Source organism: Leiobunum rupestre, chromosome 4, assembly GCF_980474605.1.
Source record: "Leiobunum rupestre chromosome 4, qqLeiRupe1.1.hap1, whole genome shotgun sequence".
In the NCBI taxonomy this organism is placed as follows: domain Eukaryota; kingdom Metazoa; phylum Arthropoda; class Arachnida; order Opiliones; family Sclerosomatidae; genus Leiobunum; species Leiobunum rupestre.
In genome coordinates, this window is record NC_143387.1 from 1192490 (window position 1) to 1215834 (window position 23345).

Sequence of the window (23345 nt, forward strand, 5' to 3'; positions counted from 1 at the left end):
AAGTTATCCAAATAGAATTGTAAAAATAATGGTGGCTTGGGGTTCTATAGCCCAGCTATCCAAGATTTTAATTTTAATTAATTATTGATTTATTTATGCAAATTGTATTTTAATATTGTTACATATCAAGTATAACATCTTCCCGTTGCCACATGAGCATAATGCTCTACCCTAAAATTAGTTATCAGTGAAATATTTACATCGGTCATTACACCGGAGGTTAAGCTTATTCACACATTTATTAAAACGAATCATAAGGGGAAAAAACTTTCGGAATTTCAGAGTGCATAAATTAGACATTTTGTAGACCCTAAATCTACTTCTTCTGGTTTAACTAAAAACACCAACATTTTGTCCCTAGAGAACGTGTGCAGGGTCCAACTGCAATTACTTATAAAATTGCACTTGTTCTAACACTTAATGTGTAAAGGTAAAACAATGATTTGGCTCAAAACCTGTTCATTTTTCACAGACAATCATTACAATAACATGAGGCGTAAAACATTTGAGTAGTACCAACTTGTTATTTTTCATGACCTATTATTTCAGTGACAAAATGTACGACTTGGACCATACAAACTCCATTATAGGTTTTCGAGTATGCTTTACAACTTACTCATTGAAACTTTTCGTCTACCACCTAGCGTTCAAAAACTAAAAATTTTAAAACCGTGGAACAATTTCACGATTTTTCTGAAATTTACAAATAACAACGATCTCCACTGAAAGAGTACATACTGGAAATTCCACATTTCTAGAATGTATAGTGTTTGTGAAAAATGCCTGGGCTGATCAAATGAACACCATGTATACATGTATAGCGTTAAAAATATATGATTTATAAAATTATATATTTACCAATTGATTAATATCTTTCACTATAAATATTTGTACATGAATGAAAATTGTGAATAATATAAAGCTCCTTACCATGCACGAGTCTGGTCTAATGCGGTAAAGAGATGACGTGTTATTTCTGTTACTATCAAATTGTTCGTTTTTTTACTTGCATCAATAAATCAAATCAAAACGTCTTCATGGGCTGATGTGGGGGAGCTGTCCGTTACCCTCCCCCACTCCATTTTGTTTCTTATTTGGCATCTGAACCATATCAGCGCACGACTTGGGTATTAGCCTAGCTGATTATTATTATTATTATTAAGGGTGCGCATGAGAGCGCATGCCGAACGTAATCGAATGACGGTACCCATGTGTTCATAGGATGATGTGAAGGGTGGTCGATTACCTGCCCCCATTTTATTTTAAATTTTGCGTCTTAACCTCTGCTTTAAATTAAATATGTTATTATTTTTACGGAGGGGCAATTGAATGTTTTGGTGAAGTCTGTGATTTCCCTTTTACGTAGCTCCGTTCTATTCGCTGATTCCGAACCTTAATTTCTGATAAACCCTGAGTAGATTCAACTGAATCTGTAATGATTGCATCACTTCTGGCTCGTATAAACGAACATTCTGCCATGAGTTAAAATCCGCTAGGTTTCATTTAGAAGTTTAATATATTTTCATATTTTGCTTTCACAATTGGTTTTAAAGATACCCCTTACAGAATACCAAGTTGTAATCTCGCATATAGTGAGGGATGTAATATTAAACGATTAAATGATGTTGAAACAGTTTTTACTTCCATCCTAAAATATGTCCAAGTGTGGAGGTTCTTACCGTCCAAATCTAAACGTTTTGATAGGTTGTTCGAAAATCGATCGATAGTTTCCTTTTCTATAACGTCCATTAAATCCTTTATAATGTCATTTTCTGTTGTTGTCGATGTTAAACTTCCTTTGGACTAAATTATAAATATCAACAAAGACATTTTTTGGAATAGCAGTTGGATAAGGATTTAAGGTCTAATTTTAAATGCTGTTTAGCTCAGGTCCAAGTTTAAATCAGTTTTCTAAAACGAAGTTATATAGCAACAATATTATTATTTTTTAAATGAAAGCAATAAACTTATCTCTGAAAATATTTTGCCAACCACTATTCAGAAATAGCTGCCCTTTCTATTTCTAGGATTAACAACTGGAGTTGATGTAACACTACACCCAAATAATTTATACCTATCCAATATGTTAAAAATAACTTAATGATTTAAATCTTATTTAAGGCTTTAAGCGTTTTATCCTCTACGGGCCGGTTAAAACTGTTACCAGCAATTTCTTTTTCGATAGTTACGATATAATCTTTCTTGCGCCAATTTCCTAAAGCCCGCCGCACACTGGAAAAAAAATTCTTCAAGTTGACGCTGGCGCCGGATATTAATTTTTTTCAAAACACGTTTTTGTCGTCAGCGCGAAAAAACGTTGGCGCTGACGTTGGCTTCAATTTCGGCGAATCGCCCACTAGCAGGTCGCTACTATAGAAATAAGGAACACCATCGGATGCGCGCGCAGTCGTTTGTTTTGATATCCGTCGTGTTTGTCGCGCGGGAATAAGTATAGTTTCATTTATCATTATTATCGTTAAATATTTTAATAATTTTTTTGATATTTTAGAATATAAAAATAGGTGTGAGTATATTATAAACATTAAAAAAAACCCGGGTTATTAAAGGGTTAAATATATTTTACGAAAATGTTTTAGGCCTTTGTAATGGAAATAAACAAATTTTTCATCCCAATTTAAACTATCACAGTCATTTTCATCGTTCATTGCATTTTCACGCCCCTCATTATTTTCTAAAATAATTGAAATTATATCATCTGCCACAATATAAGCCGGCTGATTATAATTAAATTCAACAAAAATAAAACGTATGATACATATCCACGTGTTACGTGGCGTGGTGAAATCTCTCTTTTTGCCGGAAAAATCTAGTGTTCAACTTCTCCCGTATGCTTATTGGATAAAATGAGTAGGAATGTAGTGACGTCAGAGACCGAAGCTGAGATGAGCGTCAAAATGTTCAGGCAAGTTGAAGTCGGTACGAAACGTACGTTCGTCCGAACAGCAGGTCGCCAGCGTCAGCGCGAGTTTAGGCTATTGTAATGTGCGATATATTGTCGCCGATACGAGCAACGTTGGTGGTGCCAGCAACGGTTGCTAGGACGAGCAACCGTCCAGTGTGCGGCGGGCTTTAGACTTTATATACATTTTAACTAAAGCATTTTAACTTCGTAACATTCCGGTACATTAATTTTCATAAACACTTATACGTCTCTTTTGAGACCAAACACCTTCAATGAATCCGCTGAGTTCTGCTTTGTATCTGCGTATGCGCCAAAGTTTTATCGAATAGGCTAATGGTCGGTGTCACAGCGGCGAAACCACGAAATACATTTTTAAGAATATTTTCATAATGGCAAAATTTCAATGGTATTTTATGTAACATTTTGTTTCTATGTAATTGACTTAAAGGGTTATCACTTGCAAATTGTTTTCTAATGAAGCAAAAATAATTTTTATAAAATACTAAAATGGTAAGATAAACTTAACTCTTTTTGTTTATGTATTCTTTAGTAAAAGCGACTTAAAAATTTTAAAGAATGTTTTGGAATCGAAATATATCTAGTATAAACATTTTGGTTGTGAGAAATCTAATTGAACGTGAAAAAACTGTTCAACGCATTGTAATTATTTAAATACACATATTTTGACAATGTGTAAATGCAAAGATAAATTGAAAGCTTCCTAAGACGAAGAGTTCCATTATCCACACGAATAAATAATGATGTTTAAAATCTGAACTTTATATAATATAGACCTTGCCCCACAACAAGGTCCGGGAAAGTGTCTAGCTTTTCGATAGCAAGCTAGTATTATTCCGAAGCAACCAAGGGCCGATTTCAGCCCCTTGCTCTTTTTAACCGTATGTTTTTGGGTGCATTTCGCGCCTTTTTGTTGATACTAATGTACGAGTTAATTTAATTATACCTGATCCGCCATTTTAAAATTGCCAGTAAACATCTGGGCGATAGAAAATGCCATTCTTCATTATAATTATGTTATATTTGATTGTTGGAAATAGTAATACATTTGAGTAATTATTAAGGTTCAAACATTGGTTATTTTTGTATTTCGGAAGACGTCAGTTTTAGGTAAGAAATAAGAAACCGGAAAGATTTGATTCCTCTTAGACGGGAAAAGTTCACAATTTACCCACCAGGGGGAGGGGAAACCAAAAACGCCTAAACATTGACATTATCTCTAAGTTCAAATAACTTCATTTTTCATTATACCTAGTTAACTCGTTTTTTTTAACCGGTTACAGGGGTCCTAGATAATCATGTTTTAAACATTTGTAATATTTACACCGCCAACGCTTCAGATGGGATTGCAATCATTTTTTAATCTTACCAGGGTTACCTAATCATCAAGGGAGTGACTACCTTTTGATATTTCTATGCTGTCCAAAAAACCAGCAACTCAATTTAACAAAAATAAGTTTATCTCAAGGTAGAAAGTAATATAGAAAAATTGAAGCAGAAGTTTTAAAGTAACAGATGTCTCAAAAACAAGAATTACAATTTAGTTTCCCAATATTACAATTATATAACTTTGATTCGAGAAATTAGAAATTAAATAACTTCGTTTTAACAAACAGAGTTAAGCGTCGAATTAATAACTAAAATATCGGATAAGTTGTAGCTTCAAAATGTAAATCCTTTGTTTTCACTCGAAATTGAATTTACTGCTTAAATGTGGACACCAGTCGTCAACGATTGTGGTTGTGTTCGTTAAGAGTCATCGAGGTGTCGATTTATAAAAGATAATTGTAGGAGTTTCAGATGCATGCATTCCATCAGCACTGTCGTTATGAAAATGACATTTTAAAGACGATTTAAGGTCCGCCTATAAAGAAATACAAATTGTTGCTCTTTGGGTATTTTTTGCCCAGAATGTTTACGCAAAAACAGCAATATAAAATAAATTGAGCTAAGCTTATTATTATTATTATTTTTATTAACTTACTTAATAAATATTGATTTCAGCGAAGAATTGAGCTTCACATGGTTGCACTGTGCTCAGATCCGTTTTTCTTTCTCTAAAAGAAGCAGGATTTTATCGGACAAGTCCCTGGCTATTGATTTCCAGTATTCTTCTTCAATAGTCTCTACATTTTCCGAAAGCGCTGCGCATATTTCTTGTTGTGTTAAAACCAAAAGCGCTTGTTGAAGGTTAAAAGTGGTTGGCTGTTTAGTGACATCATCTGTTTCATTTAAAGGGATAATGACATTTTCCAAATTACGGTCCCAATTGATTACAGCAAGCTGCAAAGGAGTTTTCCCGTCCTCATCCATGGCACTTACATCCGCCCCGTGCTCCATCAAAAACTGTACAACTTCCTTATTAACCGCTAAGTGTAATGCTGTTCTATGTTTCTCATCTTTCGCCTCGATATTCGCACCTTTCCTCACCAGGATGGAAACGGCTTCAGTTCCACCTTCTTTTACAGCCCTATGCAGAACAGTTTCTTTGCAACGATTTACAGCTTCAATATTTGCACCTTTATCCAACAACACGGAGATTGAGTCAGCTTTATTATAAAACGCGGCACAATGCAAAGCCGTCTCACCATGTTCATTAACAGCTTCAATGTTCGCACCTTTTTCCAACAAAAATGAAATTGATTCAGTGTGAAAATATTGCGCGGCAAAATGCAAAGCCTTTTCACCATGAGTATCTTCAACCTCGAAATTTGCACCGTTGTCAAGTAGCGTTTGGACTGTCTGAGGTGTTCCGTCCATTGTTGCAATGTGTAGGGCCGTACATCCATTGTCATCCACGCAGTCAATGTCAGCGCCATGGGACAAGAGAAATTCGACTATATTTTGACTATCTCGCAAATTATTGTCTCTACTGGGATTAAGTTGAGCCGCGTAGTGTAATGGAGTTTGGTCTTCTCTATCACGTTGATTGACGTTGAATCCTCTTTGTAATAAAAGACGTACCAACTCGGTATTTCCGGAGTTGATTGCTTCATACCAAGCCTTTGAATCATTTCTTTCGCACCCGAGATCTAAGAGATTTCTGGCAAGTTCAGTTTTTTTATATTTACACGCGTACGACAATGGCGTTTGATAATGGTACGTGATATTTATGTCGGCTTTTCTATCGAGAAGGATTTTGAAGGACTCGAAATTACCAGCTCTAATGGCGGTAAATAGGGGAGGGTAGTGACCAAATTCGACTTGTAGATTTACTGGTGCTCCTCTGTCTAAAAGAAATTTCAGTGTCGCTTCTCTATTATTACTTATCGCACAAGCTAGAGCTGAAACAGAGTCCCAATTTTTACTGAGATTGTAAGTGTTAAGGACCCAAAATCGGTTGTCGTCGTTACCGGCTTCGTGTAGCAATTTTTCCAAGCTTTCGATGTCTCCATCGGTGGTAGCATCTAAGAAGTCATCTAACAAACTCTTTTTTGCACGCAACGATTCGTTCGACATTTTAATACCTGGAAATTCCAACGCTGACTTCATAAAAAAGTTAAGGTTATCCCAATCAAAATGTGTTTGGTATTTTATTTGCGTTATAATAATATCTTGAATGGTTTTGGGGCACGACGAAAGAAAATGGAAAAATACTTCGTTGAATATTGATGATGGATCTGATAGTTTTGCGAAGTGTGTTATCAGAGGGAAAAAATCGATAAGCATGTTTCCGTCAATTATCAAACAGTTTAAAAGAAACCTATACAATGCGGTTGTAATTGTAAAGACTTTACGAGAAAATAATTTAAAAGTGGCTTGTGGATCAAGGCGCCATGCCTTCAAAATCGAGCTCCGAGTAAGTCGAAATTTTGCTTCGTCAATCTTTTCAGTTTCTAAACCACATCCCAAAAATACTTGAACAGAAAAATCCCCCCAAATTCTATCTAACAAAAGTATTTCCCAAAATTCATTTCTTTCAATGTCTCTAATGCTTTCCATGAAAAACTCCGCAACGAAAAACTCAGCGAATGTGCGATGTATAAAAACAGGATTTTCGCCAGTGTCCGTCATGATGCCCACTCTCTCTATCTTCTTCAGTAAAAACTCCATTGTTTCTTTCTTCGGCCGATGAAATTTTAATTTCAGAATGATATCTTCTCCGTACAATAGACGGAAGCCTGATTCCCAATGGTACTCTTGGGCGAAATCTTTCATAAGGGCGTGATTTTCCGTCCCACTCGTATTCGTCGTGCTCTGGTACTTAGTTTCTTCTTCTTCAAATTTCATGCTAGTAAATTCTCGATACAATTCGTACAAAGACATTGTCTCCCACTTCTCGGAAGAATTTAATTTTTTTTTATAAACTTCAGCTAGCAGACGACATTGAAGAGGAATTCCCATAAATTCCCTTCCAAAATCTCCAATTGACAATGAGAATATTTCTATTAAATGTTTTGCTTTAGACTCCAGAATAAACTTATCGTGACAGGCTGATGTCTCAAGCCAATATTCAACAATAAATCTAAGTTTTTCTTCGTCATTAAACGTTCTCATTTGATAGCGGGATGCCTCTAATGTTTCAACTAAATCTCCGGTCGCATTAGGCCTCGTGGTTAAGATCAAATTGTCTACGCGACTTTTCTTTAAACCCTTTAAAAGCCCTTTGACAACGCTATCGTACTTTGGGCTGATTTCGTCGAAGCCGTCGAATAGCAGGACAACACCTCCGCTTTTCTCCAAGCACAACCTCAACACATTTTTATAAAAATTTTCGTTACATTTGGAACTGTAAATTTCGGTTGTAAAGAAATCCACAGCATTCGAGGCATGTTTGAATTCTAGTTTGAGATGCTTTTTGAAGACTGTGGAGAAGCTTATCAAATTGACCAAGATAACCCAACGAGTGGGATACATATTTTTTATCTCTCGCGCTAATTTTATTAGAATGGTGGTCTTTCCTGTTCCCGCTTCGTCGCAAATGATGGTCGTTTCACCACGTCGCATCCCTTCAATTAGTTCGACGAGACCTTTAACCTTGTTTTTTTTAGATTGAAAGGCGCGTGGTGTAAAATATGCCTCCGTTTCTCCCAACCCTGGTAGATTTTCTCCTATGTGAACGTCAATGTCTTTGTTGAGTTTATACAGGACGTTGTCGTCGATGATTCCTTCAATGTCTTCTCCATTGACATTTCGCAAAAGACTCGCTAGGCTGATCTTTTCCTGACCCTGTTCTTGTAGAACCACCAGTGGCTTCGACAGCAGTTCCTTTTGTTTCTTATCGCTCAATTCGGACCATAGGATGGAAGCTATTTGGAATAGAGAGTATACCTTATATCAGAGAACCGAAAAAACTCATTTACCATTACTTGCACCCCAAAGGCTTTCGTGGACGTGAAGTGGTGGCGTCAGGATAAAAGGTCGTAAGCCCCTTTTGGGAAGACGACGAAATATGTTCATGAACTATAGTAGAAGTCTTATTTGATTTTTTGGTCGTTTACAATTTATGCAACTACAAATATTCTAAGCACACCCACTAAAATATAACTTTTCAGTGATAATAGCACTATTTGTAAATAATTTGTCTCATTATTATAATATTTAATGTTTAATGGTTGTGTACACTTTTTTATTTTACAACCATTATTTAAAAATGGCCCCTAATAAAAAAAATCTTGCCGAAAGTAAATTCCCCATCCTAAAAATTACAAATTTGTAACGGCAAAAATTGACCTTTTCTATTCTTTGTCCCTTTCAGCATGTTATAACAATTTCTATCTATTAGATCTGGATAGGCCGACCAGTTAGCAATTGTTACTATTATTTTACTATTACTGCATATCTACTATAACCGACTGCTCTGAGAACACTACTATTTGAATTTGAGGGTAGGCATGAAATAAGGAAATATATTTTGCCAAACCAAAAGACCAATTTTATTTAGTACTAAATAAACGACAATAAACGTGAAAGACTTCCGTGACATGAAAAAACCCGACATAAAAATATGAATACAGCTATAGTGGCGTACTCCTGTAATCCCGTGCGTCTGGGATGCAGAGTTCGTGGATGGCCGTGTGAGGACGACCACCAATCCCCCAACGGGTGGTCGGAATACTTCCGCCACGGGTGTCCCCACCTCCATCCCCTCGTATCCCCCCGTTGGCGTGGCTGTTACACATATCTCGCCCTGTTTAATTAAAGGGACGAGCGGACTACATTTGTCCCACACGTTACAATATCGAATAAAAAACCACTATAGCTATGGTTGAAACATGCACACTCTTAAATGAAAGGAAACTATAATTACTATAAAACCTACTAAGCTAAACCCCATTTAGTTGCCATTTTAAACTTAACTTTAGTTGTGTGCCATCTGCCAACTTTGTACTCCTTTAAGTATTTTTACTATGACACGAGGTCTATCGAAGGGGTAGCCAAACCCACAACGATGGACTGACGACGTTGCGGTCGTGATGTGGGCCGTTGCTATTTACCCCCGATTTTCGGTGGTAAATAGCCTGTATCTATTTACCATCGAAAATCGGGGGTAAATAACGCCACCATGCGGCCAATGCTTTTGCCAACAAAAGTCTATGGTAAATAGGCTCGATCGCGCGGCCACGGCTATTTGCCACCGAAAGTCGGGGCTCAGGAATTTCGGTGGGATTTAGCAAGCGCCGCGCGATCGGGACTATTTTGCACCTAATTTCTAGGTTGTCTGATTTTCGGTGGCAAATAGTCTAACCGCGCGACCAAAGCTATTTTCCACCGACACGAACGAAGCCCTGACTTTCGGTGGCAAATAGTCTCACCAATGACGAAGGCTATTTTCCACCTTAAATCTGAAGTTTTTCGTTACGGTGGTAAAAAGTCTTCGCCGCGCGTTCCGTGCTATTTGCTAATGAAAGTCGGTCGTGTATTTTAATGCTAAATTACAGAAATACGCTTTCATAATACGTTTTTTTTTCTGTTTATTACACATATATTTTACTTTCCTCTTTTCTCGTGGGACCAAAAATGGAAGCACAGCAAAAGAAGCCAAAAAACCAAAAACCAGGCAAGGATTCGAAAGAACCCGGCCTTAAGAAAGGGAAGGGATATCGAAGATTCAATGCGTTATATAAGCTTTCTTATACCTTCCGGATATTACGGCTCTACCGAAAAATTACTAGAGATTAAGTCACTCAATGATAATGGACAAAAAATAACTCGAGGGTCGAGTTTTATTACAAACCTAATCAGCGGGTGTTTATCGAGATTAAAGGAATGAACTAAGTTTACATACCGCATTAAAACGCCATTTTATTGGGGTTCACGAGAATTCCAGGCAAAGATGTAACTGTAGTTACTTCCATGCCAGCGTTATTTTTTGCCTGTGATATGGACGCTGGGTTACATTCTCTGTTCATATACTCTGATTATTTGATATAATACAAAGTTGATAGGTTAAAGATTCATATTTTCCCTTATTTTAAGAATTCAAGGAAAAGAGGGTGACATTGTCGGGAAGGAGTTTTCTAGACCCCGTTATATGCCTATTGCGAATGACAATTGTCAAACCATTGAAATTAATATTATTAGTGAAATGGGTGAGCTTATACATTTCGAACGAGGAAAAGTTCATGTCACTCTTCATTTTAGTCCCCGAAGAACATAGACTTATCTATAACATCATGTGTAAAATCTTTCTTCTGTTCATTTATGGCTAGCGAGTCAAATGATAAACAAGTCTCAACGTAATTTAGATCACGTTTCTGTAAACGACTATAATAACTATTACTTAAATCAAATTAGATATAGATCAATTTCGGTATACCGTAGAGTAGCCTTGCAAAAAGGATATGGTCTTGGAAATATATTGGCCATGTCTTTTCTCAAAAAGGGAGCTACATTCCTTGGTCGAACATTTTTATATACCGGAGCTAAAATTGCATCCAACGTCTCGATTGGTGTGTCCATTAGAGACGCGGTAAAATCTCAGGGGAAAGAAGCGGGGTAAGAGACCTTAAGAATAGCAGCCGAAGCAGTGACTAAGCTGGAGGTCTATTCCACCCTCATCGTTAGACTTTAGAACGACAGAAAAAAGTCGTTCAAAATGATGTTTGTTGTGAGGAGTGAAAATTTATATTCTACTCAATCGCTCAGAAAATCCTCGTAGGTAACTACCAAAAGTTATCGTTAAATGAACGACATGGCTAAAGGGTGTAGTTGGGAACTGATGGAACAAAATTTTAAACAAAATGGACGACAACCTTGTTAGATTGGAAATATTAAAATTAGCAGAACTTGCGGATCGATTGGCGCGGTGCGATTTTCGGCAACAGAGAGTAATTAGAGATAAGTCGCGGGCATTTGAATTAAACGAAAGACATTTTCGACGATTTTTTACAATAGATAAACATATTCTTTAAAATTTGTGTAGACGCTTGGTGTAATGGCTTAGCGGTAATCAAGTTCTGGCAATACAATCCCATACCAAAGTGAGTTAATTATAACTTCGTTTAAGTAGTATTTTGGAAGATATTTATTCCTTATAAGATTTAGGTGGCTTTAAGATTTCTTGCTGTTGGAAGTTACCAACTCACTGTACGGCAAGACCTTGTTCAAGCTGTAAGCCAGCCAAAAGCTAGCAGCTGTGTTGCTTCCGTCACACAGGCTGTAATTGATTTATTTATGCCAGAGATTATTTAATTCCCAATGACCGAAAAACATGTAAATTACGAGCAATTTATCATTTGTTAAAAATGTCCAAATAAAATACATTATATTTGCTAGATTTGATGAAAAGACGGAGTTTCCTGGCACAATAGGTGTTGTAGATGGGACACATTGCCATAATTGCTCCACTTCAGAGAGATGATAAGTTTTCGGAGCACATGTTTGTGAACCGCATAGGTTTCCACTCTTTAAATGTGCAAATAGTTAGTTATCTAGTAATTGGCACTGTTAAGACGTTATACTAATATTTTTCATTTCATAATTTAATTAAGATATGCGACAATGATTTACAAATCTTAAATGTTAACGCCAAATTCCCAGTCTCTGCCCATGATTCTGCCATCGCTATTTAGCATTAAAGCTAATATGTCCCACAACGCAGCCTTCGTTTTATTTGAAAATGTTGCACTTTGTTTCGAGGACAAAAATTCTGGATAACATTAAGTTCACCATTATTTCCATTTGGCTGTTCGATATTTTTCCCGATCTTTAAGCGTTTACATTAGCCATGTTATAAGATAATATTATTAGCACTGAATGTTTCGTATTTTCCCCAGCTGACCGGAAACAGTTGATTTCTCAGTAACGCATTATGATTGACGAAAATTGTAGGAGCACCTCCCGGGAGAAAAATTCCGTCGTTCGTACTAACGAGTGACTGATCCAGTACCGACATCGCCCAGCTGAAAGAGTAGAATAACAATTTTCAATATCGTAAACGAAATCCGTCGCTCAGATCGTCGACATTTTTTGTCGCTTGTACGAATTCCGGAAAAAAAGACTATCCCGTCGCTCAGTGCGTTAAGAAATTCCTATGTTAAAAAACTACCGCTTCTCTCGGCGCGATCTCACTCAGCCCGCCGTCAGCGCTTTCTAGTGAACGAATTATCCCGCCGCTGGAGGACGTGGTGCTTCAAATTGAGCAGGCTAGCGTGTCGATCAGCCGATTTCGCTCAACGCACCGTGTACGATCAGTGACTGAGAGAATTTCACGGCGCTCGGCCTGAGCTGGTTCAGTTTAAGAGAGATAAAATAGCATCGCCAGTATTGAGCACTAGCTTACTTGATTACTCAAATTAAAAAGGTCTGAGCGTTCATTTCAGAATTCGCTCACAATTTTTGCCCACCTCTGTTAGTTTTAGATGTGGAAGTTTTAGACAGAGATAGCCAAAAACCAAATTTCTGAGCTCGCGCTCTTCTCTTTCACAGTGTGTAGTTCGAGCCCACGCTCGCGCTCATCTCTTTTAGTACAAGAGGGCGAGCCAACAATAGGCCAGGGTAATAATCAGCTAGGCTTATACCCAAGGCACCACCATAGGCCGAAGTCATCATGCGACTTTTGAAGCCATTAATTCAGGTGGCCGGGTTACAATGCGTAGGAGGGTGATGGCAAGCCCTGCATGCCACGCGTTCGAGCCAACAGCTCCCTACACTAACTATTACCGTTTACCTCAACAATTTTTCAGTGGAAGGGCAAACCGTAGATCTCGGGGGAAAACCCCTTAAACCAGTGGGGAGAGAACTTGCAAACTCTACCCAGAAGGAGTGGTTCCGATTTTTCACCCAGACCAGACCTACCTGAAAGTTTCAAAAGGGCTTTACATTGTGAAATTAGGGGCTTCTAAAATTTAAATATAGGGCCTCTAAAATTGAACCTGAAGCATATGAAATGTAATCTGGGAACTTTAAAATTTAATCGAAATGTTTTTTTAAGTATGGCATGTAGGGAAATAAATAATTTCTTCATTTAAAAATCGGAGAGAGTGCATAAGCTCGACCCGAAGCTCGACCTGCCTAACCTGTTATAAAGTTCGACAGAGAGTAATACTACCCTTAAGAATTCATGAAGAGTTCGAGGAGGGTTCGCCAGAAAAGGAAAAAAAAATTGAGAGTTCTTGAGAGTTCGTGGGAGTTCTCTAGAGTTCAGGGGAGTTGATAAGAGTTCCAATAGCAAATGAACACCTGAGTTCTTGAAGGTCTTACCCCTCGGTCCTCTTCCCAACACTACGTCCTAATGTCTCAGCCCATGAACGTAGTGAAATCAAACCATGGGCAAGGTCTTAAATTTTCCGGCAGTATTCGTTGACAAATCAGCAGTAGCGTAGACAAATGGGTTTCCGTGTCAAAAACCCTCTCCTTGGATCTACCTTTAACTGTACCAAATTTTCACCAATTTCGCTACCCCCTCTTAACATTCACATACTTCGACCCCCTCCTTGACGTATTTCTGGCTACGCCACTGCAAATAAGAAATATATACCGCATATTACACTACTTGACATCAAATACGCAAAAACTTGCGCGGCCTTTTTTGCAAGATCTCTTTTAATCTTGAAAAAAAAAGACCGTGCAAGATTTAGCGTATTTGATGTCAAGTAGCGTAATATGCGGGCTTTTCTAGTTATGTTACTGTTTGACAACTACGTAAATTGGCGGGAAAAGACAAAGTTGAGCTTCTATAAGTTTGTAAGTTCTATTTATTTTCTGTATTTTTACTACACCATTCATTTGGTTTACCCCCATTTCGCCCAAAATAGTTCTCCCACTCCCATTTCTCCCAATCATATTTCTCCCAATCCTATTTGTCCCAAAATAGTTTTCCCAAATCCCATTTGTCCCAAAATTATACTTGGTATATATTACATGAAATAAGTCCAAGTAATTCTTTTTATTACTACAATTAGGATATGCCTACTAACCTAATCTAACCTAACCTTACCGCGCAATTACCATATATTTGGAAAATAATGATTGGGAGAAAGGGGAATCCATATTTTTGGGAATTACACTTGGTATATATTACATGAAATAAGTCCAAGTAATTCTTTATATTACTACAATTAGGATATGCCTACTAACCTAATCAAACCTAACCTAACCTAACTTAACCGCGCAATTACCATATATTTGGAAAATAATGATTGGGAGAAAGGGGAATCCATATTTTTGGGAATATTGATCGTTGGGAGAAATGTGAATCAATATTTTTGGGAAACTTGATCGTTGGGAAAAATGGGAATACATATTTTTGGGTTAAATGAACTCCGGTTCGGAGAAATTGAATTGGGACAAATGGGACACCATGTTTTTGGGAGAACTGATAACTTTGAAGAAGGTAAAATTGGGTTAAATGGGAACATACCATTCATTTTACCCTAAAATGATAATACGTTAAAAACATTTCATAAACTCCAATTATCTGTTCGAAATCAGAAGGCCCGGGGCTAGGGAAACACTGTAACTTAAACTTTATTATGTCACAAGCGAGGTCACAAGGTTGGTAAAATATAGACTAGAAAAGGTTGCCTCGAAAAGGGGGTTTTGGTTTATGCGTCGTATTATTCTAGGTCTGCTACTCAGCCTTATACTGTAGTACACGTCGTCACTGTATTCGGAAAATGCTAGCCTTCTCATAGTTACCGGTGACGTCACCTGGTTCAGCCAATAGCATTTTTATTCGTACTCGAGACCCCCTTGATTATGTCACTCAAACCTTTTTCGGATATAATTGTCGCTCAAATCTTTTCGTATATAATTGTCGCTCAAATCTTTTCGTATATAATTGTTTAGAACAACGATTCTATATTTTTAGAAGGAAAGGAAATGACTAGGTGCCTCTGTATAAACGGCCTAAAGGGAAGAGCGTGGAGTTTTACAAAATAATGAAGTCATTTTTACCCATTTTACTCACCCCAAGGCCAAATCGTTCAACGGCGAAATGGGCTTTGGTGCCTTCACGGTAGCGATATTTGACCTTGACTGGGTAATTTTAGGAAGGAGCTACTGCGCAGTCGCGCGTTTTCTTCCCGGCGCGAAAGCGCCATCACTTCCTATCCTTCTAAAAATATAGAATTAAGATGCAGTAGGATGCATGACGACACAATACGAAATATTATTTTCGTTTAGGTAATACTAATATACCTAATCGATTTCAGGTTTTCAGTGTTTAATATTAGAGGTGTGCAAATACCATTTTTTTGGGGATCGAATCGAATATCAATTTTTTTTCAAGGCACGTCAAATACCAAATCGAATATTTATATCATCAAATAGCCAGTTAACTGATCAAATACCAAATAGTATTTCGAATACCAAATAATTCGACGTATTTGGTTTTCAAATAACCAAATAGTTTGTCAAAAAAATTAAAAATGGAATTGAAATCATTGTTCATTTTACTTGCAATAGTAAAATACTAAACCAAATGTTAAATTTATATTTTATTTTATTTAATAAATAAACTAAATAAATAACTTTAATAAATAAAATTTAACTTAATTTAAAATACACACTTTTAAGTTTAACTACCCCAGCTCCAAGTCAGCTAGCGACTTTTATTCCTTAGTAACTACTAACTACAATTAAAATAAAGGGATTTGCTATATTTTACATGCTTAGCAAAGACATCGTTCAAATCTCGAGTTTTTAAATATATGTAAAACACGAAGGAGCAGATCTTTTATTACAAATAAAAATAATATTTAATTTTATTTATAATAATTTTAAACCAATAATTTAGTAAACTCAAAAATTAAAAACCGAAAAATCCAAAAAATTACTTACTTCAACCTGTCTCCCAGTTATTAGTTTTGTTTTGAACTTGGTTTACCTTTTAGTTTTACTTTGCTATTCTAGAAAATTATAAACCAAAGAAAACGCAAATATTCTAGCCAATAGGTGCCAGAATAAACAGCTTCTGCCTTTCGCTAAGAAGTTTTAATACACACGGTATGCATAATGGACTATAGAGAGGTGCCGTAAATAAGCACTAGTTCGGATATTTCACAGCGTTCTCCTCAGATGGCCTTGAAACTCAACAAATTAGAAAAAAAAACGGCTGTTATTCGACCAGTTTGAAAAATATTTGAAAAAACCAAATACTTTTTTCCTATCTATACTCGCGAACTCTCCCAAGTGTATTTGATTCGACGAATCGAATATTCGATTTGGTATTCGATCGAATTATTTGGTCTGAACGAATATTTTGCACACCCTTAGCGTTTAAATAATTAAATACCTAAGAAAAATGACTCTTTCCAACGCTCTAAATAATAATATAGAAAATTAGGAAAGTATAATTATGATCTATACTATTCCTACTACAAGGCCTGGGAGAAACATTTAAAAGCAGTGTTAGTCCTTGGGATTGGGGAAACACTACTTAAAAGATTTTTCATTGCTATTTTTATTATTTTTATCACAATCTCAAAAAAGGGTGAGCGCCCGAATACGGCATTTTTGTCCATTAAGATAGAAGGCAACAGTCGCTTTTATCAAGGTGCATACAAACATTGAAAACCTGGAAATATCAGGGGAAATTTATTTAAAGCATAAAAGTCAGGGAAATATCAGGGAAAATGAAACATTTCCTGAAAATTAAGGAAAAGCAGGGAAAATAATTATGAGAGACCAAAATTCGTAATTATTAACGTCATTGCACTCTACGTTTAATAATTATTTCAATACAATATATTTTGTATTGAATTCATACGTTCAATCTTAACTATTTCATAATTAGAAAGTGTGACAGTAATGCTTTTAACATTTTAGAAAACCAATTCTTTTAAAAATACAACTGAAAAATATTCAAAACGACTTGTGAAAACTGACAGGCTTTACAATAAATTAGAGAAATAGAAATCCAGAGTATCAAGACTATATTTGTAAATTAGTATTGTAAAGTTTTTTAAATACGTCGTATATCCTACTTTACCACTAACAAACAACATGTACTAAATGCGACTAAGCGAGAGACAACAAGTTAGCCCAGGCCTTAATATTAGTTAGACATCGGTGTATTCGGGTGAGCCAACCCATACACCCTTAGTAGACATAGGTAGGCAAACTTATACAAAAGCTGTTGAGGCTACGTGATTTCTTTTCGTTTGATATATAAATTGCCATCCTAAGTTAAAGAGTGGATGCCGCCCACCATCTGGGTCACAAAGAGGAAAAACTTTAATTAGCACCATACTGGCGAACGATTTGTGTTATTGGAAGTAGGAAATTAGTTTAAGGGGGTTGGTCGGAGGGGGCGGAAATTAACGGCTGTGCGTCAAAGAGTTCTATCGAACGAGACCAATGGTTTTTTTCGGTCGCTCTCCCTTTAAGGGGGTTGGTCGGAGGGGGCGGAAGAAAGAGATAAATAAGTGTAATTCAAACTTCCCGCCAAACTAACTGCTCGATGAAATATTCAAACAAAAAACGCGCCGAAACTTTCGGGCAAGAGTGACATCTCTGGACCAACTATTAAACTATAAAAGTGTATAACGCTAAAAGTTCAAACAACGTTTCTGGAGAGGACGGCGTTGCTCACTTTAATATGGCGTCGGTTTTGGAGACTACGCGGTCAGAAATTGCGGTTCGAATCCCGGTGTCGTCAAAGTAAGAAATTATAAGTATTTTCGATGTGAAACTAACAAGTCAGCCCTGCTGGAATATTAGTTTCACATCGCCTAATTCAAACTTCCCGCCACCGGCCAATTATAATCCTATTCTAGCATATCGAAAGAAATTGCCCAATTCAAACTTCCCGCCACCCGCCAATCACCAACCAATTATAATCCTATTGTACGATATCGAAAGAAATTGTGGAAATTTTAAGTGAAAAATCAATTAAAAACATTTATTTATTAAGGGAGAAGAATACAGTAAAAGCCTCTTTTTCATTCAAGCTGAACGTTTCTGTTTTAACAATTACATAATTGAATTATATTTTTCGTTTTAGGCTGAACCTTCCTCTTGTGCTTAAAATAATTTTGGTAATTCTAATTTTAATAGTTAACGAGATCTAAGGTCCTAACAAAAAGGGTAGTTTGGGCGCTTTCCCAACTTGTTTAGCTCCGGGGGTCCGAATTAAAAGGTAATAACTTAATTACTTTTAAATTTAAAATTGTCAAAATTATTTTAGTCACTAAACAAGAGGCTGTTCTACACTTAAATATTAATTTTATAAGTTAAAATACAAAATTAAAAGAGTTCAGCTTGAAATAACGCGAAAGTAGACAATGAACACTGTAAGAAATGCGGCTACTAAAAACTTTTACATCTCGAAATATTTATGGATTTATGAAGCTTAACTTATTTGGCTTTGCAAGTCAGATATTAAAATTTTTCCCGCCAAGTTTCTTCTCTACGCCCTGAACCTTTAACAACACTGTATACATGTGAGCTGTATTTAATTGTTTATTCTTTACAAATAAGAAATAAAAAAATTCTTAAATGTAAGCTATATTTTTATATTTTTCCATAAATGCGTATTTTTATCCCAGGCCAGACCGTTCTAACGGCTATATAGGCGTTGTTTAAATTTTGAGATCAGCAATTCAGCATTCAACAAAATAGTCAAAAAGTTCAGACAGTTCAGAAATTCCGCATTCAGCAAAATAGTCAAAAGGTTCAGACAGTTCAGAAATTCAGCATTCAGCACAATAGTCAAAAATTTCAGACACAAAAGTTCTGACGGCTTTAAATGCGTTGTTGAAATTTCGAGTTAATGAATTCAGCATTCAGCAAAATATTAAAAAAAATCAAACAGTTCAGAAATTCAACATTCAGCAAAATAGTCAAAAAGTTCAGACAGAACAGTTCTGACGGCTATAAATGCGTTGTTGAAATTTTGAGTTCAGAAATTCAGCATTCAGCAAAATAGTCAAAAAGTTCAGACAGAACAGTTCTGACGGCTATAAATGCGTTGTTGAAATTTTGAGTTCAGAAATTCAGCATTCAGCAAAATAGTCAAAAAGTTCAGAAAATCAGCATTCAGAAAAATAGTCAAAAGCCTCAGACAGTTCAGATATTCAGCATTCAGCAAAATAGTTAAAAAGTTAAGACAGTTCAGAAATTCAGCTTTCAGCAAAATAGTCAAAAAGTTCAGACAGAACTGTTCTGCCGGCTATAAATGCTTTGTTGAAATTTCCAGTTAAGAAATTAAGCATTCAGCAAAATTGTCAAAAGGTTTAGACAGAATCGAAAAGTGACCGTTCAGAAACCGAAATTAACAGATGTGAAATTTCGACTTAAGTAATTCAGCATTCAGCAAAATAGTCAAAAAGTTCAGACAGAACTGTTCTGACAGCTATTAATGCTTTGTTGAAATTTCGAGTTCAGAAATTCCGCATTCAGCAAAATAGTCAAAAGGTTCAGACAGAACTGTTCTGACGGCTATAAATGCTTTGTTGAAATTTCGAGTTCAGAAATTCCGCATTCAGCAAAATAGTCAAAAGGTTCAGACAGAACCGAAAAGGAACTGTTCAGAAACCAAAATGAAGTGATTTGAAATTTCAAGTTCAGAAATTAGCAAAATAGTCAAAAAGTTCAGATAATAGGATTTATAGAAGGTTTCCTTCTAAATTCAGCATTTCAGACAGTTCAGAAATTCAGCAAAATAGTCAATCCCGTTTTTAAATCAAACATTTGGAGGATTAATCCATTTTCAATAGACGTTTTCGCACTTAGGCGCGCGCATGCGCTGAAACGTATTTGGGGGCATAGCAGTTCGATTTCATGTTGGCGCGTTACTTCTCTACCTAGAGAAATACGCTAAAACAGAGGATACAGATTTTGAGGTTGCCTGTACATCTAAACCTTGTGCAAGGATTGCACCAAAAACAAGAAAATATGAGGCTAAACCCCTTTCTGAAATTAGTTTCAATAAGCCTAGGCTCTTATCAGGTGAAAGAGTTTCTAAGAAAAAAAAATCAATGAAGACCTCTCCGAACCAAAAAAAACATTAGTTATCATATATTTGACCCACGACATCCTGATGACAGAAAGCCGGATGACCCAATGCGTTTGAAATTAGCTGTGATGTCGCTTGCAACAATTTATCCTAAAACTGGCGCTACCCATTTCTGGGAATTAGATGATCATACAGGCGTTCAAGATGAAAGTGTGAATCGCATCCCTGATGAAATTTCGTTCCTACTTTATAAACCTCGTAAGAGATTTTGCTTACAGCTATGCTAGAATATTGTTTTATATTATTTATTTCCACAGGTTTGACTTTTGTTGCAATTGACGAGTCAATTATAAATTTGTTTGTCAAAAATCAAACTATTTTACAGGAAACGATAAAATTCATAGAGGCGGCAACCATTACACAGTCATCAAGTCAGTTATGGAAAGATTTAAGAAGGGGAAGAATAACGAGTTCCCACTTTGGAAATATTTTGGCATGCAAAGAAAAAACCTTCCCTTCGTCACTCGTGGATAGTATTTTGAATCCTTCTAAATTCTTAATAGTACACATAGAAATTAAAATTTTAAAATTCTATAGCTACGCCAAATTGCCCCCCGCAATATTAAGGGGAAGAAAATTGGAAGAACAAGCGCGAAAATGCTATAAAGAGGAATTTCAAGTCCATGTTGAACCTAGTGGCCTGTCTCTTAGGGAAAATTATTCTTTCATTGGGGCTAGTGGAGATGGAATCATAAAGGACAATACAGTAGACACAGAAGGAGTGTTAGAAATAAAATGCTCCAGCGCAGTGAAAGGAACGGACATAACGAAGATGAAAATTCTAGATATTGTACAAAACTTCCCTAGCTTTTATCTCAAATCACAAAATGGAGTAATTAAGCTAGATAGAAAATCTCACTATTTTAGTCAAGTTCAAGGAGAAATGGCAGTCAAAAATTTATCTTGGGCTGATTTTGTTTTATACACTGAAGCTCCTGTGGGTGGTCTTTTCCGTGAACGAATCTTATTTGATAAAGATTTCTGGGAAAATAGACTTCTACCAAAGTTAATTAATTTTTTCTCAAAATATATTGCTCCATTTTTAGTTGAAATTAGAAATGATTAGTTTGTTTAAAATTGGTGGTAAGTGAATTTGATTGAACTAGTCTTATAAAAATGATAAGTTTTTTAAAACAGGTGCTATGAGATTTAATTGAACTAGTCTTGTATAATGTTCCTATTAACATTTTATTTGGTATAAAACTTAAGATTTTTTATGCCAAGGGTTCGTATAAATTGGTTAAATAACAACATACCGCAAACATGCTACTTGTGAGTTTGGTCATAGTTATAGGCATTGTGCCATCAAAAATATGGAAAGTTTTAACTCGACCTATTGCTCTTTCTACATTAATTCTTAATTCCGCTATTCTTCGTGTATCAACTATTTCTTTCTCGGAAAACTGCGCTCTATCCTTCAAAAAGGGAGGTAAATTAAGCCCACAATTCTTTTCTTTCAAAAGATCTTCGATTAGAAATCCCTTGTCCGCCATGACATTATCAGATTCTTCCAATAGTAATATTAAATTGGAGTCCCTAGTAATGACTTTATCTGAGACACGACCACCCCACCCTTCGGATACAAATGAAATCACTCCACCAGGAGTTATACCAACTAAACATTTTACAGTATTATGATGCTTGTAATTAGAAAAAGTTAAATTTTGGGTTGTCATAGATTTGGAACGTTCTACAAAAATTTCTGCACAATCTATCACAATTCTTGTATTAGGATATTTTTTAAAGGCATCTGGCATATATTTTTCTATCAAACTTCGGCTTGGAGAAGGAAATAGTTGAGCTAATTCTAGTTGCATAAGTTTTATCCAAGTAGCAAAAATATCAGAAAACGTTGAAGGTGAAATATCAAATCTGTCCGCAATGTCTTTAACGAAAAGCCCAAGTTTCAGTCGCATCATCACGGCTAGAAACTGATCCAAAAAGGAAAGTTTAAAAATTCTCTTCTTAGTGATTATTTGTTTGGATTGATTTCCTTTCCAGTACGTCATTCTTTCGGCTTTTGGTTACAAAAAACTATAAATAAAATAACATTAAGTATCACAGGTTTATTTAGTCCGCAATTAAATATTACCTAAAAAGCCACATGAAAACTACAAATGTTGGTAGACCAGTATAAAATTTCGTCATCGCATCACTATCTTTAATTTTATCAACAGTCCAAGTCTTGTCCCTTAACTGCGTTTCCAATTCCTTTAATTTTTCTCGGAGGGTTCTATTTTCTTGTTCAAAGTCCATATGTTCAGTCTGACAGGCAATTGATCGAACGTTTTTTTGAAAACCCAGCCTGCACTGCTACCTCTTTCGTATCAGAGATGCTACAGCTGGCATTAGCGTCAAGGGTAGAGTTTTCTTGACAGCCAACCTTAGAACCAATCACTTGTGCGCGTTCACTTATATCCATTTCTTGAACAGTTCCATTTAAATCTTTTAATTATTAACCGTCTCCCATAAGGTTAGAGATTGTATTACCCAAATGTGATTCATTAAGTGTCATTTCGATGTCTTCAGAAGAAATGTTCTTGGTTTCCTCTAAGCTAATATCACGGCAAGCGTAACCGCTATGAAACTGTAAAGAGCACATCAACCTTTTCTGTAGCATTGAGCGTGCCATAAACCTTCCATATTCTTCTTCCTTAAATGGTTAAAAATGAGTTTTTAATTATCATATTATTTGACTACAAACCCAAAGGCTTCAAAGTTATTATTATTGTCTTACTTACTTTTACTTTTCCTCTTTTTTCTGCCCGATCGTTTCTTTGACAGGCTAATTTTAATTTGGATGGAGAGTTTTTGATTTTTTTGGGGAAATTTAAAGTTGGTATCCAATCTTTATCAGAGCGTTCCCATCCAGGCCCACCAGATATAAAATGTCGATTACAAATTTTCAAATTCATACAAGCCTTGGCATTGAAATTTTTATTGTATAATTTAATAATTCTACCCCAAATCTTTCGTCGAGCGACTGGAATTCTAAAAAACTTG

At 36.1% G+C, this 23345-nt stretch overlaps 1 protein-coding gene and 1 long non-coding RNA gene across 5 annotated transcripts in view; both read right to left on the bottom strand.

Moving 5' to 3' along the window:
• Positions 1 to 4502: 4502 nt before the first annotated feature.
• LOC149945853 (uncharacterized) overlaps positions 4503 to 23345 on the bottom strand; it is a 63849-nt gene continuing 45006 nt past the window's right edge. For 3 of the 4 annotated variants that reach the window (XM_090172727.1, XM_090172728.1, XM_090172731.1), the window contains 2 exons: positions 4926 to 8190; positions 4503 to 4805 (listed from right to left, as the gene is read on the bottom strand). In XM_090172727.1, the coding sequence (XP_090028853.1) occupies positions 4979 to 8190 (3212 nt within the window). In that variant the 3' untranslated portion in view covers positions 4503 to 4805; positions 4926 to 4978. The remainder of the gene's footprint in view (positions 4806 to 4925; positions 8191 to 23345) is intronic. The other variant, XM_090172729.1, reaches the window with a different exon arrangement.
• LOC149945854 (uncharacterized) lies at positions 22258 to 22662 on the bottom strand. The gene is made up of 2 exons (XR_016480285.1): positions 22435 to 22662; positions 22258 to 22376 (listed from the first exon to the last, which is right to left on the bottom strand). It is a non-coding gene; the product is annotated as an uncharacterized LOC149945854 (long non-coding RNA).